The sequence below is a fragment of the Pseudopipra pipra genome, chromosome 2 (assembly GCF_036250125.1).
Source record: "Pseudopipra pipra isolate bDixPip1 chromosome 2, bDixPip1.hap1, whole genome shotgun sequence".
NCBI lineage: Eukaryota > Metazoa > Chordata > Aves > Passeriformes > Pipridae > Pseudopipra > Pseudopipra pipra.
The window spans coordinates 69,436,807-69,461,519 of NC_087550.1; the positions used below are offsets into that span (position 1 = coordinate 69,436,807).

The window sequence follows — 24,713 nt, forward strand, 5'->3', positions numbered from 1 at the left end:
AAAAACTAGACCCTCAGTTTAAATACAGTGCGGGTTTTCATCAGTATGGATTAGCCCATTCAGTTTTGCAGACCAGGTGTGAATAGCTTCCTCAACGCTTTGACCTAAATCTGTCAGTATGATCAGCTTACTGGTGAAAATGCAAACCATTTTAGCAGTTGCCAGCACTGACATCTGAACGGTACTATGGCATAATCTGTCTAGTCAATATGAGACAGTTTCCAGCAGCAAATCTGTCTGTATTAAAATGAAATTTGCTTGTGGAATATAGTTGAAATACAAAGAGGGTCTTTCTCTTTTGTTTGATTTGGAATGTTTGCCTACTGTATATGTCTGCTCTTTCATTGCTTTCATGTATTCACAGTTCAGCACCAGTAAAAGCATAAAACAGTACAAACAAGTAATAAAAAAAGAAAGGCGGTTTGGGTGTTTTATTTATTAATCTAAGTGGAGATAAAAACTGGCAAGTGGAGCAACAGATAGAGAACAACTATGTCATACCCACCACTTGCTCCTGCTGGGCCCACTGCCATTCCCACTGCTTCAGTGCCATTACAGGTGCATCGAAGTTGCTCTGTTCTTCATTGTTTCTGAAATAAAAAAATATTTCTTCCCAAAGCATAATTTCTAAAGGTATGATTTATTTAAACTAACTTTAACCATATGGGATTTCCCTATATTCAATGAAGAAAGATAAGATTGTCTTTGAAGCAATTTTTCTTTTAACAAGATCTTTATTCAGGTCAGCTTCCCTGTGGAAGTGTCAGTGTCTCTCTCTCCATTAAAGCAGAGAAGACCTAGGCAACTAGATTGGACTTCGAGGAGAGAGGAATCCTGTCCCCAATCTAACACCACGTCCCTATCATTTTCTAGGGTCTCTGGGATGGTTGCAAAGAGTATTATCCATGCTTTCAAGATTCCTGCCAGTGGAACACTAAGTTTTATATTAAATGAATTAAATTCTCTTTCAAAATTAAAGTGCATTTTATCCAAGTGCTGCTTCTGTTCTCAGTGGATTTGTTGGAAGGTGGATTTATACACTTAAAATAAGTGATTCAGTGTCATTTGATATGTGCCCATGGGCAACTTTGGAAAAACTTAAATGGCACTGGAAGATAAATTTTCTCTGTCTTCTTTGTGCATGTACTCACATATAATGTTTATACTGCTTGTATAGTAAACATTTTATGTCTGAAACACCTCAATTGCTAAGTTACTCTAGACACGAAAGCAAATATGATGAACAGTAACTGGTCAAGTAACCACTGGAATTTGTGCAGAAATAAGGTGCTGATAGGCAACAGGGGAGGCACCCATCACATTAATTACATAGCAATAAGTCACTTGTCCTCAGATTTTTTATTTCATCACGTTCTTGCTTTCAGTGCTCTGCAAATTATGTTTCTTATCCTTAAATGTCAATTTGTCATCACTTACTGCTGTTCTTATCCACTATGCAAGTATGCTTCTCCATGGTTTCTGCTCACAAATTGTTTACTTCTGAGTCCTGGAGTTTATGAACCACTTGTTTCCCTGGTAGTTAAAGTCATTCACAGTGAGTGCATTCCTAAACAGATATAAATGTTAAATAAATCATCTCATGTTGATGTCTAGTTGGCTTTGCAAAGTAACAGCTATGTACCAGAACCAGTACTCTCTTAACAGATAACAAAGAAGAAAATCAAGCAGTCTGTCTTTTGTCCTTATTATAAAAGAACAGTTTCCTGGAAATTAAGTTTTCATTTTTACTAGAATTCAATACACAAAAGCTGTTCTCTATTTCAGAATTTCATTAGAGGGAGAACCAGGACAATAAAGAGGTTATTGATGTTAGTAATACTCCTAGGAAATTACGCAAGATTTAATTTTCTGGTTTTTACTAAAGAGAATTTTTTCAAATATTTTAAAATTTTTCCTTGAACTTCAAGGCTTGACATTAATCACACTAGGTACCTCAGCCTAACAGCAGTACATTCTCTTTGTTTTTACTATAATATATGCAAAATAAATAGAATTACATCCACGAGATATTCCTGGCTTTAACTTGACCATTTTGCTTTATGTTAAAAGTGTGGGGTTTTTTTTCTTGAATGTGTTCTCATGAAAGTCAGGAATCTAACTACAGTATCTAAAATATGAATGTCCTCTTATTTAGTCAATAGAAGGAAGTACTTGGCAGGATGATAAGCTTTACAAAATGCTTACTTCTCTCCATTGACTACAGCCTCAGATATTTACAGTTCCTCACCAAGATATTAATAGCTATGGAGAATGAATCTCGGCTCTATTATTGTACATTCAGATTTTATGTTAAATGACACCTTCTGACAAAGTGCTGGATCTAATGCAGACAAATCATGACCAGATGAGGAAATGAAAAGTGTAGCAATTATACGTTTTGAAAACTCAGAGCATTCAAAGCAACCAAGAGCAGATAGGACTTGAGAAAGACAAAGCTTGCAGAACTACTCTTCATCATCCGTAATGTTGCATTGATTAAGAGACTCTGAGAATCAAAGGGAATCATTTTTAGGAAGCAGAGAAGTAAAACGAAAACAAATTCTCCATCACAAAATAGTTCCAAGGTGGGAGGGTGGCCCTTGAGATTTGACTTGGAGTCATGAGAAACAATAAATTTTTCATCGTAGTAGGAACGAATGAGAACTGTTTGATTTTTAGAGCAAAGACAGTGCTGTAATTTTAACTCTTCTTCAGAAGACTGACTATAAAAAATGGAAACTCTTGGCACTGAAGTTGAAGCAAATTGAAAAAAGCTTAATCTGGAAACGGTGTCAAGATGCAAAAGATAGGTCCAACACCAGCTTTCCTGGAGATTAACTCAAGATATTAATTATTGGATGAAAGATTGATTTTTGCTATGATTTTTTTTAACTGTGATTTTTACTGTGAAACCCACAATTTTTCAGCCCACTTATCCTGTTTTTCATGGTGGTTTTCCATGAAGGTGAGGAAACGTGGAGATACTTTCAGTGTGTACAAACACACATGATTTCCCCATCCTTGTTAACCTCTCCTTTCTGATACAACACAGCACAAAACCCATCTTAATAAGAAGGAGTTCCTTACATGAAATTCCTTATGACACATGTAACTTCTTACTGTTTGGTGGTGTGGAATTTTTGTTTTGAGTGTATTTTAACATTCATTCCCCAGAGAATTCATTTCTTTCTGAAATACATACACTTTATTGTTAGACTTGAGGTTTGGAAACTGCAGTCTGCCCTGACCGAAGACCAGGTTCTTTGAGGTGAGATTATACCTGGAGAGTACCTGCACTGGTCATACTGTAAGGCCAAGGAAAACATGAAGGGCGAGCAGTAGTACGGGAGCTTTTGTATGAGTTGGTAGTCCATGACTACTGACACATGGAAACACTGAAATGTAGCTGGAAACTGTAGGCTTAATATTAAGAGTTTTCTCTCTCCAAGATGAGCCACAGATAGGAAATCACATTGTTTCTTTCCTTGTTTTGTCTTCAGGGTGATAATGCACTTTCAAGACAGCATATCTGTCTCTGGATATGCACAAAGACTGGGCTGAACTTCACTTACTTAGCTCCACTATAGGATTTTTCAAATGGGAAAAGTTCATCCTCCAGCTGCTGTTGAGTCACCACTACAGTTACACAAGTCATGTGCAGTGGGATTCTCCTGCTCAGCTTTGATACCCGAGCTGCCTGCTATTCCTTCTCTATACTCAGTAGAGAGAAGCAGGCGCTTCAGTGTTATTGTTCATCTCATCTGAAGGTTGACATGTGGGAACCAATCCAGTTACCGAAACATATTTGCCTACTGCCATAAGGTGTCTTGAACCATCTCTGTGGGACTGGTAGACAAAGTACAGCACTTGTGGGAGGCCTGTGTGCTTCCCTAATAGAAAGCAGGAGGCTCAGTGTGATGTCCTGTTGTAGTTAAGCTATTCGACAGAGTCCTAAATTCTCAAGTTTTTGTGATTTAAACCATTTAGGAGTGGGATTTAGTACCAGACTGTAGATGGCTGAAAGTATGCTTGCAAATGAACTGCACATCCAAGCTCCCATTATAATCAAAGCACATTTAATTACTAGTGTCAGTGGTATCTGGAGAGCTATGATGTAACTTAACAGAACTTTTTCAGAAAAAAAGATTGATGATTATGATAGGTTTTGATCTGACTTGTAGAAGCCAAATTCTTCCATTAGCAGGCATATGGTAGAGTGTTTTAGTTGAGGGAAGTGGAATTATTTATTAAGAAAACTTTTTCAACCTGCCTACAGTTGCCAGACCTAGGCCTTGATTTAAAGTAATTGATCTAGCACCAGTTAGATAAACATGACTATGTTAATAATAAATAACAGTGATTTGGGGTTTATTTAGCTCATAAAATCTTTTTTTTCATGCTCACTTAATTCTCAATTATTTGAATTTTAGGTGGTATGTTATAATGAGTACATATTTATACATTTTAGAATGTTTATATTAAGCTATGGAGTGCCCAAAGCAACTCTACAGGACAGACACACTCTGTACATCAATTTATTTTTACTGCTAGTCAGATGGTATTCTGTGACATGACAGTACATGTCGTACTTGCCAAAATGTTTGTAGAAAGGTAATGCCTGAAGACGTGATGAAAACATTATTTAAAAACATCTCTAGATCATGTTTGTAAGAGGCATGAGAAAAATTATTTTTCTGTCACAGAGGGCAATTTATAACATCTGTAAGAAGTGTGACCAACACAGTAGAGTGGTCTGGGTTTTATTTTTTAAATGGTTATGTTCCTGTTATGTTCTGAAAGAAAATACAACAGGATACAAATTTACAGCTGACTGTTCATGTAACAAAATACCTTTAGAAGCTTTTGGTCCAAAAACATGCTCTGTCACAGGCTAGAAGTCCTTTGGATGCTCTGTAGTGTCTGGAGCATTTTAAAAATCTATATTAAACCAAAAGAGCATGACTATCAGGCTTTGAGGTGACAACTCAGTCACTTCCTTGGCTTGGCAGAACAGTTACTCTTAAAGAGGGATTACCTGGATAAACAAGCCATCCATCAAAAGGCAGCCTGGAAAAACATGCAATAGGACTGTTCCAAACCACCTCTGGGCAGGGTGGCTGACAGTCTTGAAATCCCTAATCATAAAGCCCTTCCAAAGACCTGTCAGCACTATCCCTGCTAACAGCTAGACTCTGGAACTTTTGTGTTGGTGTCAGCTTCCGGAGAACTACTTGTAGGAGATTCCCTGGGACTTTGTTATATGCCCTGTGAATGATGCAGCACACTGCATGCAGAGGAGTAAACTGTGGTGCAAACCATCTGACACATAGCTAGTTAAAAGCCATGTACTAGGATCTCTGTACAGGTAATAGCTTGGAATAACCAAAGCTTTCTGAGGAGCAATCCAAAATAGTTAGCAGAGTTACCTCTTCTATTCTGTCCTAGTTTGAGTGACTTCATCTGCTTTCTTGAGCTACATTACTGCACTTCTTTGCAATTGTCATGGATGCCTGAAAGTGGAATGAGCTCAAAATTAACCTTTCCATATTGCTTGGACAGACTCTTGTCTCTCTTGAGTCTGGTGTTGCTGGATTTGCTTTGGTTTCTGGTTAACACCTTCTTGGCTGTGCTCCCTCTCCTCTCTACTTTTCTGTCCTGCAGCACAAAATTAACCCATATGACTCAAACCCTGTCCAATCCCCTGGCAGGTGGTGAGACCTACTACCAAGGTGTTCCTGAGCCTCCTCCAAAAAGGTATAGGCACTCATTAGTTGTATATTGGTGCCATTGCAGTTCCATGGTTGATATTGAAAGGTGAGGGTAGGGCTTGGTCATCACTGCTGAAGAGAAGGGAGCTGGGAAAGAAGCTCAGGCACTATACCCAAGATGATCTATATCCCTCAGTTCCTAGTTCATTCCCTGTCTTTGTTTTGGACTGCTTCAACTAGCCACCACAAAGACATGTTTCTAGGAGGTTAGTCCTAAGCCAGTTTGAGGTAAACATGCTGGTGCCAGCCAAAGTGGCATGCTCTGTTGAGCAGTTTAGAGGTAACCTCAGGGTTTGTGGTAATGGAGCATGATCATTTTTGATCAGTGACACAGTTTCCAAGATGAATTCCTTAAAGGCAAGGTTTCATACACCACAGCTTATTTTCCCAGTTAAAACTTAGTAACAATAGTCTTTTTCTTAGGCCTTATTGGCAGCACAAAGGCCCCTAGAAATCTCTTTACTAAAACAGATTTGAATATTCACCTAGAAACCTGGGAAAATAAGCCTGGTTTGTCTGGAAAAAGTTTTACAGATATTTGTGATGAACCAAACAAATGAACAGATTAAACAGTGCTTTGCAGAAAGGAGGGAAGGAGGAAGGGAAGGATAGGAATCAAAGAAACAGAAAAAATGTACAGCTTCTTCCCTGAAGTACACAGCTTCTAGCTTGAGTCCGAGAACTTCAGAGCTCTGGTTACTTGCTTCTTACTTTAGGTTATATCTCACTCACTGCTGGAGCATCCAGGTGTCAAGTCCATGGATCTATTATATCTCCCAGTTTAGGATGGACGATTAGGAGGCCTTTTACTAGAGTTGCAATTACATAATATTTTTCACAGAATCACAGAATATGCTGAGTTGGAAGGGACCCACAAGGATTGAGTCCAACTCTTAGCTCTGCCCAGGACCATCCCCAAGAGTCACACCATGTGCCTGAGAGTATTGTCCAAACGCTTCTTGAACTCCATAATATTTTTAGGTTTAATATGAACTTTTAGATAGATATACAACATGAAATGAACATAAAACATATCTCAGCATGTTCCTTTGTGCACTACTCCAACTTCCCTACTTTCCTCTGTCTGCCAGGAAAGTGGGATAATCTAAGAGAACTTCCATGCACTCAGAGCATGATCTTCTTTGCTCAGTATCCTGACCAAAGCACTTAATATATTAGTCCTTAAGCTACATGTATTTGGCTTGCTTCCGAGGTGGTTTTGACTGATCTGTGGTATGACAGGTCTCTCTTGAAATATCATAACTGTTTCTAATAGGAAATTGTAAGTAGTTGAATATGATAGTATTAAGGACCTGGGGCTTAGCTGTCTTATCTATTGTAACAATTGCCTAATCATGACTAGAAAAGAAAAAAAAAAAATCAAGCTAAATGACTCTTACCTGTTCTCCTGAAACTGAAGATAGCATTTTCTATTGATGTCAATCTCATAAGCATGTGAACAATAGTATCATAGTCCGACTGGGTCTAGCCACAGTATAAATAGGAAAAGGTGGGGAATTGGGGAAATTCGGTCAATTGTCATATGATTAGGGTGCATGACATGAGGCACTTTTGATTGGACTTTATGCTTCCTCCATCTCCGTTGTGCTCTGATCATTAATTTCCATCATGTGCATATACAGTGCTTCTAGTCAAGGGATTGCTGATAATTCCATGACCATCAGATCATATTGCATGTAGCTGTATTTATACTTCCACAAAACTCTGACATCAACTTCTATCATTAGTAAATGCATTATAATTCTCCCTGTCTACTAATACAAATACCTACAGGTGGCAACCTGTATTTAGTTGTTATACCCTGTAATTTAATTATAGTAAACTTTTTCAAAGTCACTTGGATTATGACTAAAGGCACACTAGCAGTAACTTGTCTACACCCAAACTTCACAAAATACTGCTTCTTAGTAAACTTAGTCCAGAAAAAAAGTGCATTTATTTTCTTGGCCAATCTAAACAAGTCTAAGCCTGTGTTGCTCCAAGGGAACAATTTTTCCTATGCCACCAATAGGGGCTCTTTTGCTTGACTTGGCTTGTTCTTCTGGCATATACAACACATCTCAAAAGTTTGCTCAATATCTCTGTTCAACTGAGCCAATATAAAGCATTTCTGGTTCTCTTAGGTTTTTCAGTCCTTAAATGACCTGTATGGTCTTTTTTTATATAAGCGGGAGTGCAAAAATGACCCTTTTTCTGTCCAAAATTCCATCTGGGTCCAAAATTCCCCCTTAGAGGACTGATGGGGCCACCCTCTCCTAATTGCTTTTGTTATTCTTAAAAAGTGTTATCCTTAGCTAGTACATAGCCTTGCTGTTCACACTCTGCATAGGCAATCAGTGCTTAAAGATTCTTGAAATGTATAATTTTCTGAACTAAGAAATATGGTCTAGGAATCACTAAGGCTATGTCTAAATAACCAGGGTTAGAAGTGCTTCTAGGGCTGAGATGATGAAGATTGCACAGCTTTCCTAGTTTGCATTGAAGTGAAAGCTAGGAACAAAGGCTGAGAAGAAGTTACTGGGCTCAAACATACTGTCATGTGGACATCTGGGAGTACATCACTGCCCATCTAGACCGTAAATTGGACAGAGCTTAGATGTCTTGCTTCCCTTGCCATACAGGTTTTAAAACCTACAAGAGAAGCAGCAGACCTGAGCCAACCAAAGAGTAAAGCTGACAGAGCCACTGCAGAAACTGTGGAAGCTGAAAGCATTAAAACGGTGATGACTTCAAAAGCTTATTTCTGCTGTCTTAACTCCATGTAGCCTGTTGTCCATACAGATTTACTCTCACAGATTTACTCCTATCTTTTTGTTTTTCCACCTACCTAATTCCTGTCAGAACTCCACTGAAAAGATTTAAGCAACAAATGAAGCCAATAATAGCAATGCTAAAAGAGCTGATATTTGCTACTACCACTTTGTTTGCTGTGCTCATGTTCTTCCTTTCCTCTGTCCTGTATCTGTCTTGTGTATGCATTTTCTGACTTCTGTGGTCCTGATACTTTCTCTGATTGTATATTTATACAACTGTGGTAAATTCCATGTTTCTTAGTGGTTCTTAAGGCACAGTATGAGCTTCTATTAGGTCTTCATAGTATATGCACACCAAATGTGTGCATCTCAACATCCAACTTTGATGGAGAAAGAACAGTCAGAGATTGTGATGACAAAGTGAGTCAGCATTTTGCTCTGTTTTGGTTGCCAGAAAGTTGGTTTTTTGATATGGTTTCTTGTGTTTGGACACACACGGTTACACTTAAGACTATCACTATTTGCCCTCAAAAGACAAAACAGAATTTTGAGTTTACAGATATGTGCATTCTCCTTTGAAAATTAGTCCAAAATTTAGACTGTCATAAAAAATTTTAGTCTCATACTACATATATTATTTTGTCAGAATGTGTCTTGTATAGTGAGTGATTTACCATGAGTGAAAAATTCTATACATAAAAAGTAATTTGAAAATTGCTCCATGATATTTGTTAAATGTATTCTATTTTTCACGTATGTAATGAAGTCAGAGAGAAAGACAGTATGTTAAGCCTCTAGAGAACTTTAAGCTTTATACTGTACTATCTCAGTTGCTAGCAATGGTTTCATTTGGACTGTACATGGGTCTTCTAATTTAGGTGATTATTTTTTTCCTACACTTGAGTGTGATGATACTCTAGCATAAATATGTGTTAGAATCACTGAATCAAAGAGTAATTTAAGTTGGAAGAGACCTCTTGATGTCCTTTGATACAACTCTCTGCTTGAAGCAGTGCCAGCTGAGATCAGGTTGCTCAGGATCTTGTCCCCTTGAGTTTTAAGTATCTCCGGTTCTCTGTATGACAGAGACAGACGCTTAACCTCTTATTTGGACCTGCTACATAATTTGTCTATTGGTATGGCTACTGATGTTGTTAGTGGCAGTGTTATGCTTTTGACTGGGAAGAATATTTTAGGTTTGTTCACACCCCATGTGTTGGAACAAAAATATCTAGCAGACCGTGGCAAGATGGACTCCTCCCATCTCTGATACTATCAGACAAGGCTGTTTTGACTGGGACATTACCCTTTAATTCACTTTCTCAGGAGGGCAGACTTTGTTACTGAGCAGTAATTTTTGGTGAGGGGGGCACTCTCTGATGGGACCATTATATTTTGGACTTGGGATGCTCAAAGTACCTCCAAAACTTTAAGGTAGGAATGGGAACACATGAAGTTCTTTGTGGGGAGTTCATTCCTGCCATGCAGCAATAATACGTCATCATCAGAGCCTTTCTGTCATGGACAAGAAGTGGCCCTGGGGGGGGCTGTCCACCTCAAACCAGTTTGGAAAGAGAAAGTTCCCTGCCAGGTAATTCAGAGGAAGATAAGGCCAAGACCCTTCTGCCCATGTCCATTCATTGCTTTGCTCTTGGCCTTTCCGAAGCAGTAAGTGCATCTTCCCACTGTGCATATAAGACACTAAAGGGACACTTACTCCCAGATTTCCCAGTGCTATGACCTACAGCTGTGTGACTTGGTAGAGACATCACACCCCGATTCTGCAGGGCATTGATGAATCTCAGTGAGGAGATTCATAAATGTCATGACCATGTGCCTGTCCACTTATTCCTAGGGCCCTCATCACCATGGTTACCACCATCTGGAGGCTAATCCTGTGGGATGTTGCACAGCTGGGGTCTGGGTAGTCTGGAGAGGCTGAGACACAGACCTATCTCTTGGACTCTGGCATCTCTGTGTAGGGCTTGTCCTGAGCACATGGGATCACAGGCATGTTGCATAGCTAATTCTCCACCCAAGTTGTTGTGCATACTTTGGAAATCCTGAAACGTCCCTCAAATTCCAGCTTCTTTCTTTGGCCCCAGATTATGTTTTCAGAATTTGAAGTGGTGAAACCATGAGTGTTGATCTCCTCTTGGCTCCAGCTGCCACTTCTTTAAATGCTGTTTAGCACCGTTCAGTTCAGCAATGGACACAAACAAGACAAGTGCCTTACAATCTAACACAAGAATGTTTTGTAGCATGCTGCCAAGGTTAAGGCATGTTGTTTTGGTCTATAGCATGAGAACCAGGAAGGGTACACGAGGCAATGAAGCCTGCAGGCTGAGGAATCTAGATCTGCCAGGATTTATTTTTATATTTTATATAGGAACAAAACTCTGTCATTTGCTGGTTTCCAGTTTATGCTTGCACATTTTTTTCACAAGGAAACTGTTTAGGTTCCAGTCCTTCTGACACCACCCCACAATGGAATATATATATGTGGTCCGGAAGATCAAAGGACTAAGAGTGGAGTGTGAAACATGGGATACGACAATGTGATAGTAAAGATAGGACACTATTTGGAATTCTGCAATGGCCAGGACACCTCTATATTCAGTGCTCTTTTAAAAGCACAGAAAACACAGAGCCTGGCCCAAAATTATCTGAGAAAAAACCTGAAATATGGGTGTGAAAAGATGTGGAAATAAAGCAGAACTGTGAGACGGTATTATCCAGCATAACAAGCATGCAAGCTATCTCCCTCATCATGTAATAGACTGAGGAAAATTTCCTAGTATTAGAACATCCTGTGTGAGAAACTCATGCAGAGACATTTTTGGAAGAAAACAAGTGAGTATCTCACACTACTATCAGTGCAGAAGTACTGGCCAACAAATTAAAAATTTTGAGAACTTGTCTACAGGAGTGTGATCTGTTCTGGCAGAAAAAGAACACTTCAAATGAAAAAGTAATAGCAGCAACACACGTCAGTGATAAATATGAAACAGAGAGAATAGAGAAGGGCTGAATTGTGAAGAATCAGGAAAATAAATATATGGAGAAGACAGGAAAAACCTCACCTGATTTCAAGTGGTTAACTTCAACATTTAATGAATATTAGTCCAGGAAAGCCCAACTCCCTTTACAAGAGTCATTAGTAGAGTGAATTGCTGTCAAAATCCAGCATCTAATACCAAAAGGGTTAACTTTTCTGCTTAAATCAACAAATAAATCAACCTACAAGAAGTTCTTTCTACTACTGTTTTTTTTTTTTTTTTTTTGGAATGACTCACAAATATATTAATGGCATGAGTTCTTTTAACTCGAGTCTTTTGGAAGGACTCCCAATAAAGTTAATAACATAAAGCTCTTTCAACTTGTGTCTTTTGGAATGTGTGCCCATAATATTATTGTCATTCCCTCAATTCATTCATCTTTGTAACATCATAGTAATTACACATTCATTTTCCTATATATTAAATGACCTTTCTTTGTAATAAAGTAACATGTTAGGTAATTAAACAGCATTTTGATTTTAACTATATTCAATATTAATATATGCAGTGTTTACAGCCAAACATAGAGAACTGAAATAGTAAACCAAAAATTTCATTAAACTGAAAATTTGAAATTTTCAGATGTAGAATATGCCTTAACAAGCAGCATTATATAGGATGAATTCAAGTATGCAGAATGAAATGCAAAGAAGACTTTTTCATCATTTATCTAGTAGAGTTGTCAAGCTAATTGGCATAATAAAATGGTCTGGCTTCTTTGCCTGGCTTCTTCTTTCTCTGGCTATTGTCTTTTCCTGCTTAGGTCTGAGCAGAAGCATTGTGTGCTCCTCTGACCAGCTGAGGTTTTGGCACAGCTTGGTTTGGTTGCTCAGCTGGCTGGAATGGGCTGTGATTGTACAGGATAGTTCATGGCCTTCTCCCGGACAAGTCACTTCTGTAGCTTTCTCTTACCCAAACCTTGCCAGTCATGCCCACTACACCTTCCTAGAATGGGTTTTGGCCTAGTTCTGCTCATACATGTACACACACATGCACACAGATGCAAACACACTTTTTCTCGGCAAAGCAATTCTCTGCTCACACATATCTCAGACATACCTGTAGGCACTTGGGTCAGCCAAAATGCACTGCCCTGGCCGTGCTGGCCACACTATTTCTGATACAAGCCAGGATGCCATTGGCCACCTTGGTCACCTGGGCACATTGCCAGCTCATGATCAGCCAGCTGTGGACTAGCATTCCCAAGTCCTTTTCTGCCAGACAGCTTTACAGGTTGTTGTGACCCAAGTGCAGGTGCTGGTACTTGGCCTTGGTGAACCTTATACAGTTGGCCTCAGCCCATTGATCCAGCCTGTCCAGATCCCTCAGTAGAGCCTTCCTACCCTCCAACAGATCAACACTCTCACCCAACTTGGTGTCTTCTGTGAACTTAGTGAGTGTGCACTCAATCCCCTTGTTCAGATCATTAATGAACATATTAAACATGACTGGTCCCAAGACTGAACCCTGAGGAACAACACTTATGACCAGCCACCAAATGATTTTGACATCATTCACCTCAGCTTTCTGGGTTTGACCAGCGAGCCAGAATCTCCATCCAGTAAAGGATAAAGATTTGCCTTAGCCCTCCTTTGGTTGCTCATATATTTATAGAAACATTTTTAATTGTCTCTTATGGCAGCAGCCAGATTAAGTTCTAATTGGGCTTTGGCCCTTCTAATTTTCTCCCTGCATAACCTTTCAACATCCTTGTCTAGACTTAATTGTTTTTACAAGCCATATGTAATTCAGTGGTGTGGACTTCCGAATAAGATATTTTATGAGTAGGAAGGGTAGGATTGTTTGGAAACATGGAAAAGACATGTAGGGCTTTTAACCTTAAGGTCATTGGTTTGAGTTTGGTCCAGCCTGATAAGAAACCAAAAACATTAAATCTATATGTTCTCATGCAACTCCTCCAAACAAGTATTTCCTAAAGTATAAGAGAGAGGTCATTGCTGTTGTTTCTCCCTCTTTTTCCTGCTTTCCCTTCTGAGTTCAAACTTGAACACTGCCTGATAGGATGACCTCCTTCTACTTTTAGAAGAAATGCAGCAGAGAATCTCTTCTGTAGAAAGAATTTTTCTTCCCTACTACATATTGTATATGAATACTATATAATTATCCAGTTTACTTCACTGAGATATTTAAATAGACTTTCTGCTAGATATTGTTCACTGTGAACAGCCTTTTGTTCAGGTCCTATGTTCTGGATTTATTTCACATAGATTCAGGTACCTAGTCAAATCACGTAATTTATGGGAGGGTTTCTCTAAATCCTATCATGTGGAAGAGAGAAAAGCACCAGGAGAGCATGTCTGAGGTTTTATGTGTACCACCTTCTCTGCAATAGCAATGCAATTCTGCAATTTTGCTTAAAGCGATTTGAGAACAGGTAGAGTTTGGGATTATGCTTAAGTGCAGCAAGGCACTCTCAGTGTCAAATTAGAATGCTCACTCTGGGATTTGAGATGTATTCAGCTGGATTTAGACTGAGTTTTGATGACAAGATTCAAAAGAGAAATTAAGGATATCTGCAACAGATAGCTGATAGCCCTTGAAAACCTCTAATTCTATTAGACTTGCAATGCAGGGTTCCCTGGGAACTGAAAAGGCAGGATCCAACATATCCTCAGAATTTTTCTGATCTAGACCTGTGGGAACCTGAACTCCTGAAATTTCTTCTGGTGGGGGCTGATTTACAGTGATCAGACTGATCAGGCACATGGCTCTAATTTTACTTGAAAACACACAAAGAAGATGGTTGCACCGTATAAAGACTCTTTGATGCTGAAGATAATCCATGGGATTTGGGTCTTTTGTTTCTGGCACTACTGCCAGCTTCTTATGCTTCGGGTGGCTTCCTTTCCCTTCGCTATGCAATCCTGGGTTAAACATCAGTACAGGGTTGAAGCAGTGCTGCAGCTTTCTTATTTGCTACATGCTTATTATTCAGGGTCTCAGATTTTTTAAGATCCCTATATAGTGAATGACATTACAGAGGTAACTGTCCTTATCTTTATGATTATGTAGATGTTTCATTTTTGACATCGATATGAATGTTGCTTTTTTTTCATTAACAGTGGGCCATATTTTTTAATTATACCTAGGGGTATTTCACAGTGATTATGTTGTATACACTTCTTCTTTCTGAAACAAGTACTGTATACACATCTCATTTTAGAAAAACTGTTCTCCCTGCTCCTGAATATCAGTTAGACCTTCTTATACCAGAACTCACCACTGCTTTGATCAGTCCTGCTAAACTTCAAACCTGTTTCCCTGTTTTTCCCAGCTGACATTCAAAATACCAGTACAGAGGGGTGACCAACTACTCAAACTGCTTGTGAGCCCTAATCCAAATAAAGCCTTTGAGGAAGAGGTTGTGAGCAGTATCTAGCTCTTCAGTTCCGTTTGTTTTCATGGTCAGCAAGCAGCATAGGCACAGTGCAGATGTGAGTTGATACTGATCTCTCTCAGTCCAACTTGTATCTCCATATTGCTCAGTTGTTCTGAAGCAGCTGATTGTGTCTGCACTATTGTTTTCCTAAGACCATGTGAAGGCACTAGTTTTATACTCTGTAAAAAGCCTGTAGCATTCAGCCGGCCTCCTTTTGTCATTTTAGCAGTTGAGTGAAGGGGAAACAGAGTGAGGAAGAGAATACGTCTCTTAGTGTTCAAACAGTCAAGTGAATGGGGGACGTGTTACAACTATCACCAACAACAGGGTACTGTTGATGTTACCAGAGTCTGTGGTATTTTCAGAGTTCTGAATATGACATTTTGTTTTCAGCAGCAGAAATATATCATTTGAATTAATTGGACTTTCCCACATAGTTGGAATGTTGCTGATACAAAGAGGAAATAATCAGCCTCTCCCGGGATTTGCAACCGTTAATAGCTGAGCATTCAAACAAATTTGCTTGTGAGCTTTCCAGCATTGGTGGTGCCCTACTGGCATTGTATGCAGCTGTGAGAAAGGTGGGGTGGGCTTGAACTGGACATGGGAGAACAGCATCAAAAGCCCTGTCTGTGCAGCTGCCTTAGGCTATTTTATAACCCAGTTAAAGTTCTGCTTTGGATGATTGTAGTATGTGTCTGTACCTGCCATAGCTTGGTCACAGATATTGCAGATATACTTGAGCCATATTTTGACCCTGATCACAGTAGCAAGCAGTTATTGCATTCTATAGCATTACTTCCAGCATTCAACTTACTACCTGTATAGGCAGCATAGCAAGTTGTTCACACTGGTTGCTGTTTATACTTGAGATGATTTCATATGTATAGTGTTTCGAATGCTCTTTTTGTAATCAAGTCTTCATCCCCCCTGTCCTCACATGGAGGTATGGTGGTGAGTATACAACAAGTACATTTTTCAGCTGTCAGTACATTTTTCACTTGTCAGAACTTTAAGCTGTAGCTCTCAGTCACAAAATAATCTTCACATACATGTATGGTCATAGGAATGGTTCAGAAAAAGCGTCTGTCTAGCACAGTACTTTGCCCTAGCAGTGTCTTGACATGAAGGGAAGGGAAAAAGTGGATCAAAACATTGCCGGTTCCTAATATTCTTTCTACAATGAAGGCATCAAAGCTGTAAACAATATTTATTCAAGGTGTGAATGAATGATGGATTTAAACAATGACATAAACATTTTCCTGTCCTTTTGGTTATCCTTCCCTAATGTTTCCTAATGTTCTACTTGGAGTTGTTGCTTTCACAGCACTGTCTAGCCTAAGCCCAAGATCTTGCTGCAGAATACCTCTGCTCATTTTATGTGTAATCACCTTTTTGCATGTGATACTAGGTCTCTTTTTCCAAATGTTTTCCCCCATGACTTTACGTTTATCTGCATTGAATTCCACCTGCCGTTTCACTGCTCAGTCACTTAGGATGGTTCCCGTTCCTTACTCTACCTCGAATGACTTAATTACATCCACACGCCTCACTGCAGCACTGTTGGCTCTCTTTGCCAGGCTGGTTACAAACATCTCGCACTGCACACACCTGACCAAATTTGTGCTCAGTCTGAGACTATTCAACTCCTTGAATTGAGGAAGTTGCTCAAACCCATCCAATAGCTGGAAGAATTTAACCTGTAGGGAGAGAGCATCCTCTAGTTGTTTCCTGTGGACTAAACCAGTAGACCTGCACTGCACTGTTCTTGATATGGAAGATTTAAAGGCTTCCCATATACCTATATGCTTTTGTTTATTTTTTAATCATAGTTATGCATTACAGTTTTTTCAATGCTAAAATTATCTTGGAAGGTTCCTGTCCACCCACAGCTGCTTGCTCCCTCATTTCAATTTTTTCAAAAGTCACAATAGATATTGGCTTGTTGTTGTTGTTTTCTTTGTTGCTTATTTTTTTTAACCCTAGATCATTGAAAAGACCTGGCACATCCCTGTGACCCTTCAAGAGCACACCGTAAAGCAGAGAACCTCAACAGGGAGTGGGAACAGATGCTAGAAGTGAGTGGGACTTTTCAGGAATTAATTTTGTTGCCAAATAAAATGGAACATGTAAACAGCGCTCTAAGAAAAATATAGGTTAGATAATACCATTTCCTGGATAATCTGCACTTAAGCAATCTTATCTTTAAGCTTCAGCATTCAGATACTCTCAAAATTTCATAGGCTGAGAGCTCTTGACTGTCAAGAAGTCACAGAGATTTTTAGCATATAGGCATGACATGTGTAACGCTGGCTCCCATGTTGTGAACTCCCTTTTTATATTTGTGTCTTTTTGTTTTCTTCATCCCTTTGTGAAATTCTGAGGTAACAGAAATTTTCACTGGAAGCTAAGTGACTCATTGGGCCACGATGGAAAGATCTACAGCTTCCTGCCCTGAGCATCAGTACTGGATAGTTGCCTATGATTCATACTGGGCATGGTCCCAAATTCATCAAAATATTGCTGGAACTGTAAAAAGTGGCAAGTCACTGTGGGGGCCTGGACCCTGCCAAAGGCTGAACTGAGGAAGCTGAGGCTCAGCTAGTGTTGAGTCAGCCTGACTGCTGTCAGCAGTAGAGCGATCCCATTTTACACCAGCTGAAAACCCCATCACAGCTATCAGTTTGCAGACCCAAATGTGTGATAGGATTAGAAGAAATCAGAGCAAATTACTGCTTTATGCCGGACAGTCGGGGCTCAGCAACGGATGTGCAATGTGCATAGGTAGCCTGGAAAGAATTAGGCAGCAGAGACAAAAAGTAAAAACATCCACTAGACAAAAAGATGATCATATCAAGTTATCAAGGTAATATATCTGCATATCACTGAGGTTTACTTTCCTTTGTTGAACAGCAGTTTGTTGTACAAAAATATTGTTTGGCATGCAGGAATAGTTACTGTCTCGTTAGCTGATTTGGTTCTTTTCAGGGCGAGATTATTCTGTCTGCCTTTTTGAAATAATTTTCTGTCTAATATTGAAAGAGTCACCCTGGATCTGGGTTCATCCATCTTCTGGTGAACATGATGAAGATCCGAATGAACCGAATAAAAGACAAATTGCAGCAGGCATGTAACAAGCCCTTCTTCTTTCTGTTAAATCTCTGTTAATAATGTGTGAAGGAGTGATAACAAAGAGCTTCTGTCCTCTTTATAAAAGACCCTTAAGGGCAGAGGCAAGCTGTAAGAAACTATTCTTTTGCTAATGATGCCTGAATTACTGAGAATGCTCAGTGTTAAAAACCCACGACAAGGATCTTGTACATGGAAAGGAAGTATTTCCTTGGACGACTTTCTAATGACTGTCAAACATTTGCAGCCATCGGACAAAAGGAAGCATTGTAATGACAGGGCACACAGCTAGTGCTGTGGTTACATCTGCCAGTTGTGTAGCTGTGAGCTGTAAGCACTCCGGTAGTCCCATGAACTAAAAAATGACTCCTGATTCTGAATTTTCTTTACTTCACTCTTTCTACTTTTTTTTTTTCTTTTTTTTTTTTTCAAGGGTAGCTTGATTGATCAGGATTTTACTAGAAAGGTCTTAGAGCCATTCAACCACACGCAGTTCTTTCTGAGTTATATAAAAGACCATTTCATACCAAGTTGTTCACTTTTTCAAGATCCTTAGATTTCTATGTCACCACAACTCTTTCCTCAGCTCAAACCATACCCAATAATATATGTGCTATATGTAAAACTTAGTGGCTTGAAGAATATTCTTGCTCAGAGTATACATTTTCTATGTGACTCAAAGGTTTATGACTTTTCCAGTGTTTAGTTTACAAGTGGCAATTTAGTCCTAGTCATGCATTTTTTATACATTCAGAAAATCCACAAAAAAACTGACCTGTCTTTATTCGATTGTAACTAATATTTTGTGGTTGTTTTTTTTTCTCAAATATGAGGCAGAAAAAGAACAAGAGAGTTCATGGTTGCATCATGTACAAATAATTGCATTACATATAAAAAAGCAACCTCATCACATAGTCCACAACTGAGCTTTCATAATAGTAATTTTTTGTTGCAATAATTTTTGGCAATAACACAGTTAAATAGTGAGGAGGAAAGATCATTCATACAGCTCCTGTTGTTGCATGGTAGACTCAAGCAGGTGTTATACACTTTTTTTCCCATCACTGTGATAGCATCAAGGAACAGATTTTTGGGGTGAAACTTCTATAAAAACAAAATACTTGGAAACAAGGTAATATTTCTAATACTGGTGTAAATGTGTAACAGAAGAGTAAATGTGTTTGTTAGTGGAGCCTGCCAAGTTGTATCCCCAAAAATACTTCTTACTGAAAGCTATGTGTACATTAAGTTTTCTTTTTGTTTGATTGCTTTTTTTTGTCCTCAGGCTTTGTAGGCAAACTTTTAGTTATGGATATGATCTATGATGGAAAGTTTTTCTGTCAGTATGATGTCTCAGCTGAGCTGGGGAAAAACCATCACACACCCTAAACTCATATATCTGTCTACACAATATGAAGCTCTAATCTTGGCTTAACAAAAATGATTAAAGTAGACGTGGTAGATGCACTGGTGGAAAAACTCCCTTAGTATCTTGTGGAGAGAAACAGGTTTATAGTACGGCTAATTATGAGGCACTCATGGCAGGAAAAGTGAATATATTACTTTTCAAGGATATGTGCCTTGAAAAGCAACATGGCTAAAAGCTTTAAAGAGTTTCAGCAAACACCAAATTATCTATGTGGTCCTAACATACTGTTGTGATTAAAAGGGCAAATGCAAGTCTTGAACATATGGACTGCAAACTATTAGAGAGGATTTGCATCAAATATTAAAGAAATTACGAAGTTCTACCAGAGCTGGAATAATATGGTTAGTAGTAAGGATGATTTACTATAGCAATAACCTAACAAGAGATGTGATGATCTCTCTGTAATTCAAAATATGTATATAAAACCAGTTGTTTCTACATAAAATATGTATTCTACTTTAAAGAAAAAATTGTTTTTCAAAACCAGCATCTTATGCTCCTTGCATCTAGCTATAGAAATGAAACTGAACACCATCACAGTAGAGGTGAGCTAACTCTACTTTCCAGGTTTAAAGGGTACCTCTTGCAGTTTAAAAAAAAAATCCTATGAGGGGTGAAATACATCTGCCTTAACTATAGACAGCTAAAAATGAGATATCTGAGTTATCCATTCAACCTTCCCAGTATGATCAGTGTCAAGAAATAAGCATCAGAAGAAAGCTGTTCATCTTAGCTTAAAACATACATCTAAGACAGATCAGATGAATTGCCATCTGGAGGTGACACTTTTTTGTCCTGTAAAGGAACTTGAAGGATTAGCTTCCAAAATTTAGGAAAGTTTGTTGGTGCAGGCGAATCCCTTCAGAGGTGTAGACTTGGCAGAGTGAAGAGCTTCAAGACTCTACAGCTTAAATATTTGCTTTAACTTTTCTTAAATTATACAATATCTTCTGCTCTCATCAATAAGAAAGAGACACAAAGATTTTTTTTTACAGTAAGTTGCACTGATTTCTACAATTCACCTCCCATTGCAGCAATATCTACATCAGGAACCCACATTCATAATTTTCTGTCTGTGGGTGACACAGAGGACAGAGACACTGAGGATTAAAGGCTTGATTTAAATCCCATTAAAATGGGAGAGACTTGCATTGACTTTAATGGGATTTAGATTGAGTGCAGAGAAGGCTGAATGCTGAACTTCTGTCGGGTTTGAAGAACAGGGGGTATTAAAGGGCAAACTAATAATGCTTCTGTTAAATGTTAAGTACCATTCTTCAGAGAGACTTGCCAAACTGGTCATTCAGTCTCATTCAGGATGACTAAAGTGACTCAGTAAGCAATAAACAAAATTATTAATATAATTGCTAGTTGTTTTCATGTCTTCTAATCTTTGTTACATTCCAATAAAGTAAGATAAGTGTTTAAGACATGATGTATTTTCTAGATACTGTTAATTTATTTTATAGGGTAGCTTTTGCCATCCATCAAGGAATATCTGTCTTCTATTGCTGCATTACTTGATTCATTTACAGGCCAATGAGAACATGTAGGGCTACATTAAGCCTACCAGTTTCAAGCAGAACTGAGTCACCTAAGTGACTACCAGGAGTCACCTAAGTGATTCCTGTGGACTGTAAGCCCCTATATGTCTAGAAAGTCCTTAGATACCTGTGTGAAATGAAGATAAAGCCAGCTGCAGTTGATAGATGCCTATGCTCCACTGAGCATATGGACAATTGGTTCAGTTCATTATGTGGACAGAGGAAGGACATGAAACTCATGAAATAGGAAGTGGGAGCTTTGGTTTTCAAGTCCTTCTTTTTATAAAGGGCTTTGAATCCTTTGTTGCTATTTTATATAATTATTGCCAAAGTAGAGATGCAGGGACAGTCTTTGTTTGCTGTTAAAGCTGAAACACTGTGCAGGGGTGAAGGTAAGGGGCCATGGACACAAACTGAAACATCAGGAAACACTGTTATTAATGTGAGGAAGACTGAGCACTGGAACAGGTTTCCTGCAGTGCTTGTGGAGTCTTCCCCTTTGGAAAAGCCGTCTGGACATGGTCCTGGGCAACCAGCTGTAGGTGGTCTTGCTTGAGCAAGAATGATGGACCAGACGACCACCAGGGTCCCTCCCAGCCTCAACAGTTATGTGATTCTGTGATGAGTGGCATAGTCCGTGTGGTAATGGGGGTGTCAACCAGGTCCCTGCTTCTGAATCGTTTTGAGAAAAGAAATTTGTGGAAGGAGGGCATCCATTCAAGCTCAGTTCTGCTTGAACTGCTCAACCACTTTTTATTAATAAACCAAGGGATTACACCAATGCCTGATGCATGCACCACAACACAAACTCACCTGAGGAGCCTTTGTTTCCCTGATCTAGGGAATGTCCTAGGAAAGTGGGGGAGGGGTGGGGCAACATTCCTTGTGTCCTAGGAATGGGAGAGGGATGGGGCAACCACAACTCCTCCAAGCAACCTGTTCCAGTGCTTCACCACCCTCATTGTAAAGAATTTCTTCCTAATATCTAATCTCAATCTACCCTTTTCAAGTTTTAAATGGGAAAGTAAATATGAAACGTGCTGCATATGGGACATGTTCTCAGTGAACCTCCTGTGCAGTTGATCTCCATGCTGCAATGGTTATGTAGAGAGGAGATCGGGATATCATTCAGGATTTCCACACTGAATATTGGATGAATATTTAAAATTCTCTTAAATCTACCATAATTAAGTTTCCAGGCAGAAAATGCAGCCATGTGGAAGCAACATGGCCAGTGTTGCTCTGTATTTTCAAGAACTCTGAGGAACAGTAAACATCCAGCATACTTTTCCTTTTGCTGCCTGGACCAAGCAAAAGCTGCATGTAATGTATAGCCTGGGAAGTAAAGGTCCTCTGCCTTGGAGTAGGAATGCTGCCTGCTTGCCTGTGAACTGCTCTACATGACCTTATTGATAGATGAGGTGCCAGTACAGACAGGGCATTGCTGGTTTTGCCAGCATGGTGATAAGAGTGTGGTTTCCCTTGGTTGCTGAGGCTAGATTTTCCAAGAGTTTCCGCATGATGTTCTGCAGAAATGTGCACACATATGTATTGACTGTATTTGGAATTTGGGACTGAAAACACCCATTATATAATTATCTTAAGTTAATTATCCTATTTAAAAGAGCCCAAAGAATGAACTTGTATATGAAGAAGACGTAATCCCCTCCACAGTTCTTTTAAAAATGTTAAATAAATTTACTTAAAGAAAAAGAACCCACATGTGCAATTCTAGGCTTAAAATCGAAGACATGTTTTATTGTTTGTTTAGAGTTGAAAGGAGAGTAGATGGTACTGGAAATTAAACTGAATTTAAATAATTTTGTAGAGGCCCAAGGTATTAACCACCCCCCCCGACATACTTTAGAAAATTTTCTAAGTGCAGAAGAACAAAAATACATGAATACAATGAGAGAAATCCCAGATTAGCAAGACAATCTTTCACATGGCATTCAGGTAGACTCAGTCTTATTTACAGTTTGTTTTAAGAGATGTAAAAGACTTTTTCCACCAACAATTTTAAATTTGTGTGTATCTGTGCCAGTGTTAACACTGATGTGTCTTTACTACCTATGCTACACTAAAAAATCTGAATTTAGAAATAATTCCTAGCCTGTCTCACAAGTTGCAACTAAATGGGTTTCTGCTCTTTTTATATATGACAAGAAATATAAATAGCAATCCAAAATAATTTGATTTCTGAATTAAATACTTCTGCTGACTGACTTGTAGTGACCTCACCATCCTTATTCTAAACAAATACTTGAATAGATCCTGTTTAGTCTCAGAAAACAAATCCAGCTTTTTCATGATGACTTTGAAATGTGTTAATGAGGGATTCTCTCTGGTGAAGAAAGACAGATTTCATTGGGTTTTTTCTTCACATTCAGGGCTTTGCATAATTTAGCAAGAAAAGAAAATCATGAATGCACTCATTGCTCATGCTAGCTGATGGCTGTTTCAGGTCAAATGAAGAAATTCAAGTAGGAATGAGAGGCCCACATTTGTGAGTGAGTGTCCTAGTTGCTGGAGAAGAGTAATAAGTTTTCTGCTCTTCTCCAGACACATCAACCTTGGCTGCACTTTTGATTTTTGTATAATAACACAGATGAAAAACAGGGATGAATAAGCTTTGCTTTGTGTCATGAGCAGCCTGCAGCCTAATGTCTGGTACACTTTTTACAGGTGAGAAAAGGCAAACTGACATTTGAAAAAAGTGTTATCATCCCCTGCTTTTTAGAAGGTACTGTGTCTCTTGAGTTACTATATAAAGGGCTGGAAAGAATTAAGACGGTGAATAACTTTTTTTTTAATAGTAAATGCCATTCTTTTGCATAGCAAATACCTTAGTTTTGAATTCTAGAAGGAAGGTGATTATGACTGCTGTATTCTTCATGGAGTTTATACCTTAGAAGTGAGTTATGTGTGCATAGAGTCTACCTGCCAGGCTGAGTTTCTTGGAAAAGAAGCATAATTTAAAATTCCAATTATGTGTAAACATATGTTGAGCTGCTCAGCTGTGCCAAAATAGTAGCAATCTTGTGAGTGCTTAGAAGCTGACTATCACAGGATGTTCACTGATTTAGATGGAGGACTGTATCCAAAATGTCACCAGGAATGTAACTAACAAGTTTGGTCATTTACTGCTGGCTGAGGGAGGGTGGGTGGGGAGGGGATCTGTGGGAGATGACACAGAGACTTTAGGGAGGGTTCTCACCACCCACTACACTGAGCGCATCAACTATGGCACGCAAAAAGATATTGGGGAGAGCAGGCAGGACACCTCCAATTATTCCAGTCACAGGTGATCAGGCAACTGAAAACCACCACTTGGGCTTCAGCATGGCTGATACCATTAATCTGTGTATTTTGTTTCTGGTTCCTAGCACAGGTCAATGTACCAAGTTATGCTATGTGTACAAAACCATGGATCTAGATTTGGCTCTTGGTCCTTGGTCTTGTAAGTTATTTTCACAGCTTCTTAAAACAAATGGCTTAAAGCCCCTGATTTTAATCCGATTATTCCTATGTCTAAAATGATTCATGTTCTGAAGGCTTCCTACAACAAAACATAGTCCTAGTCTGACTTGTTCTTCCTCTTTCAATTTTT

At 38.9% G+C, this 24,713-nt stretch overlaps 1 protein-coding gene across 2 annotated transcripts in view; it reads left to right on the forward strand.

The window, feature by feature from the left end:
• Positions 1-24,713, forward strand: part of SLAIN1 (SLAIN motif family member 1) — a 93,365-nt gene that overhangs the window by 65,066 nt on the left and 3,586 nt on the right. Inside the window, exon 8 of one of the 2 annotated variants that reach the window (XM_064645948.1) lies at positions 16,988-17,065. The exons of the other annotated variant lie outside the window; for it this stretch is intronic. Within the exon in view, the coding sequence (XP_064502018.1) occupies positions 16,988-17,018 (31 nt within the window). The 3' untranslated portion in view covers positions 17,019-17,065. Of the gene's footprint in view, positions 1-16,987; positions 17,066-24,713 lie in introns of those variants that run through there. 2 annotated transcript variants of the gene reach the window in all.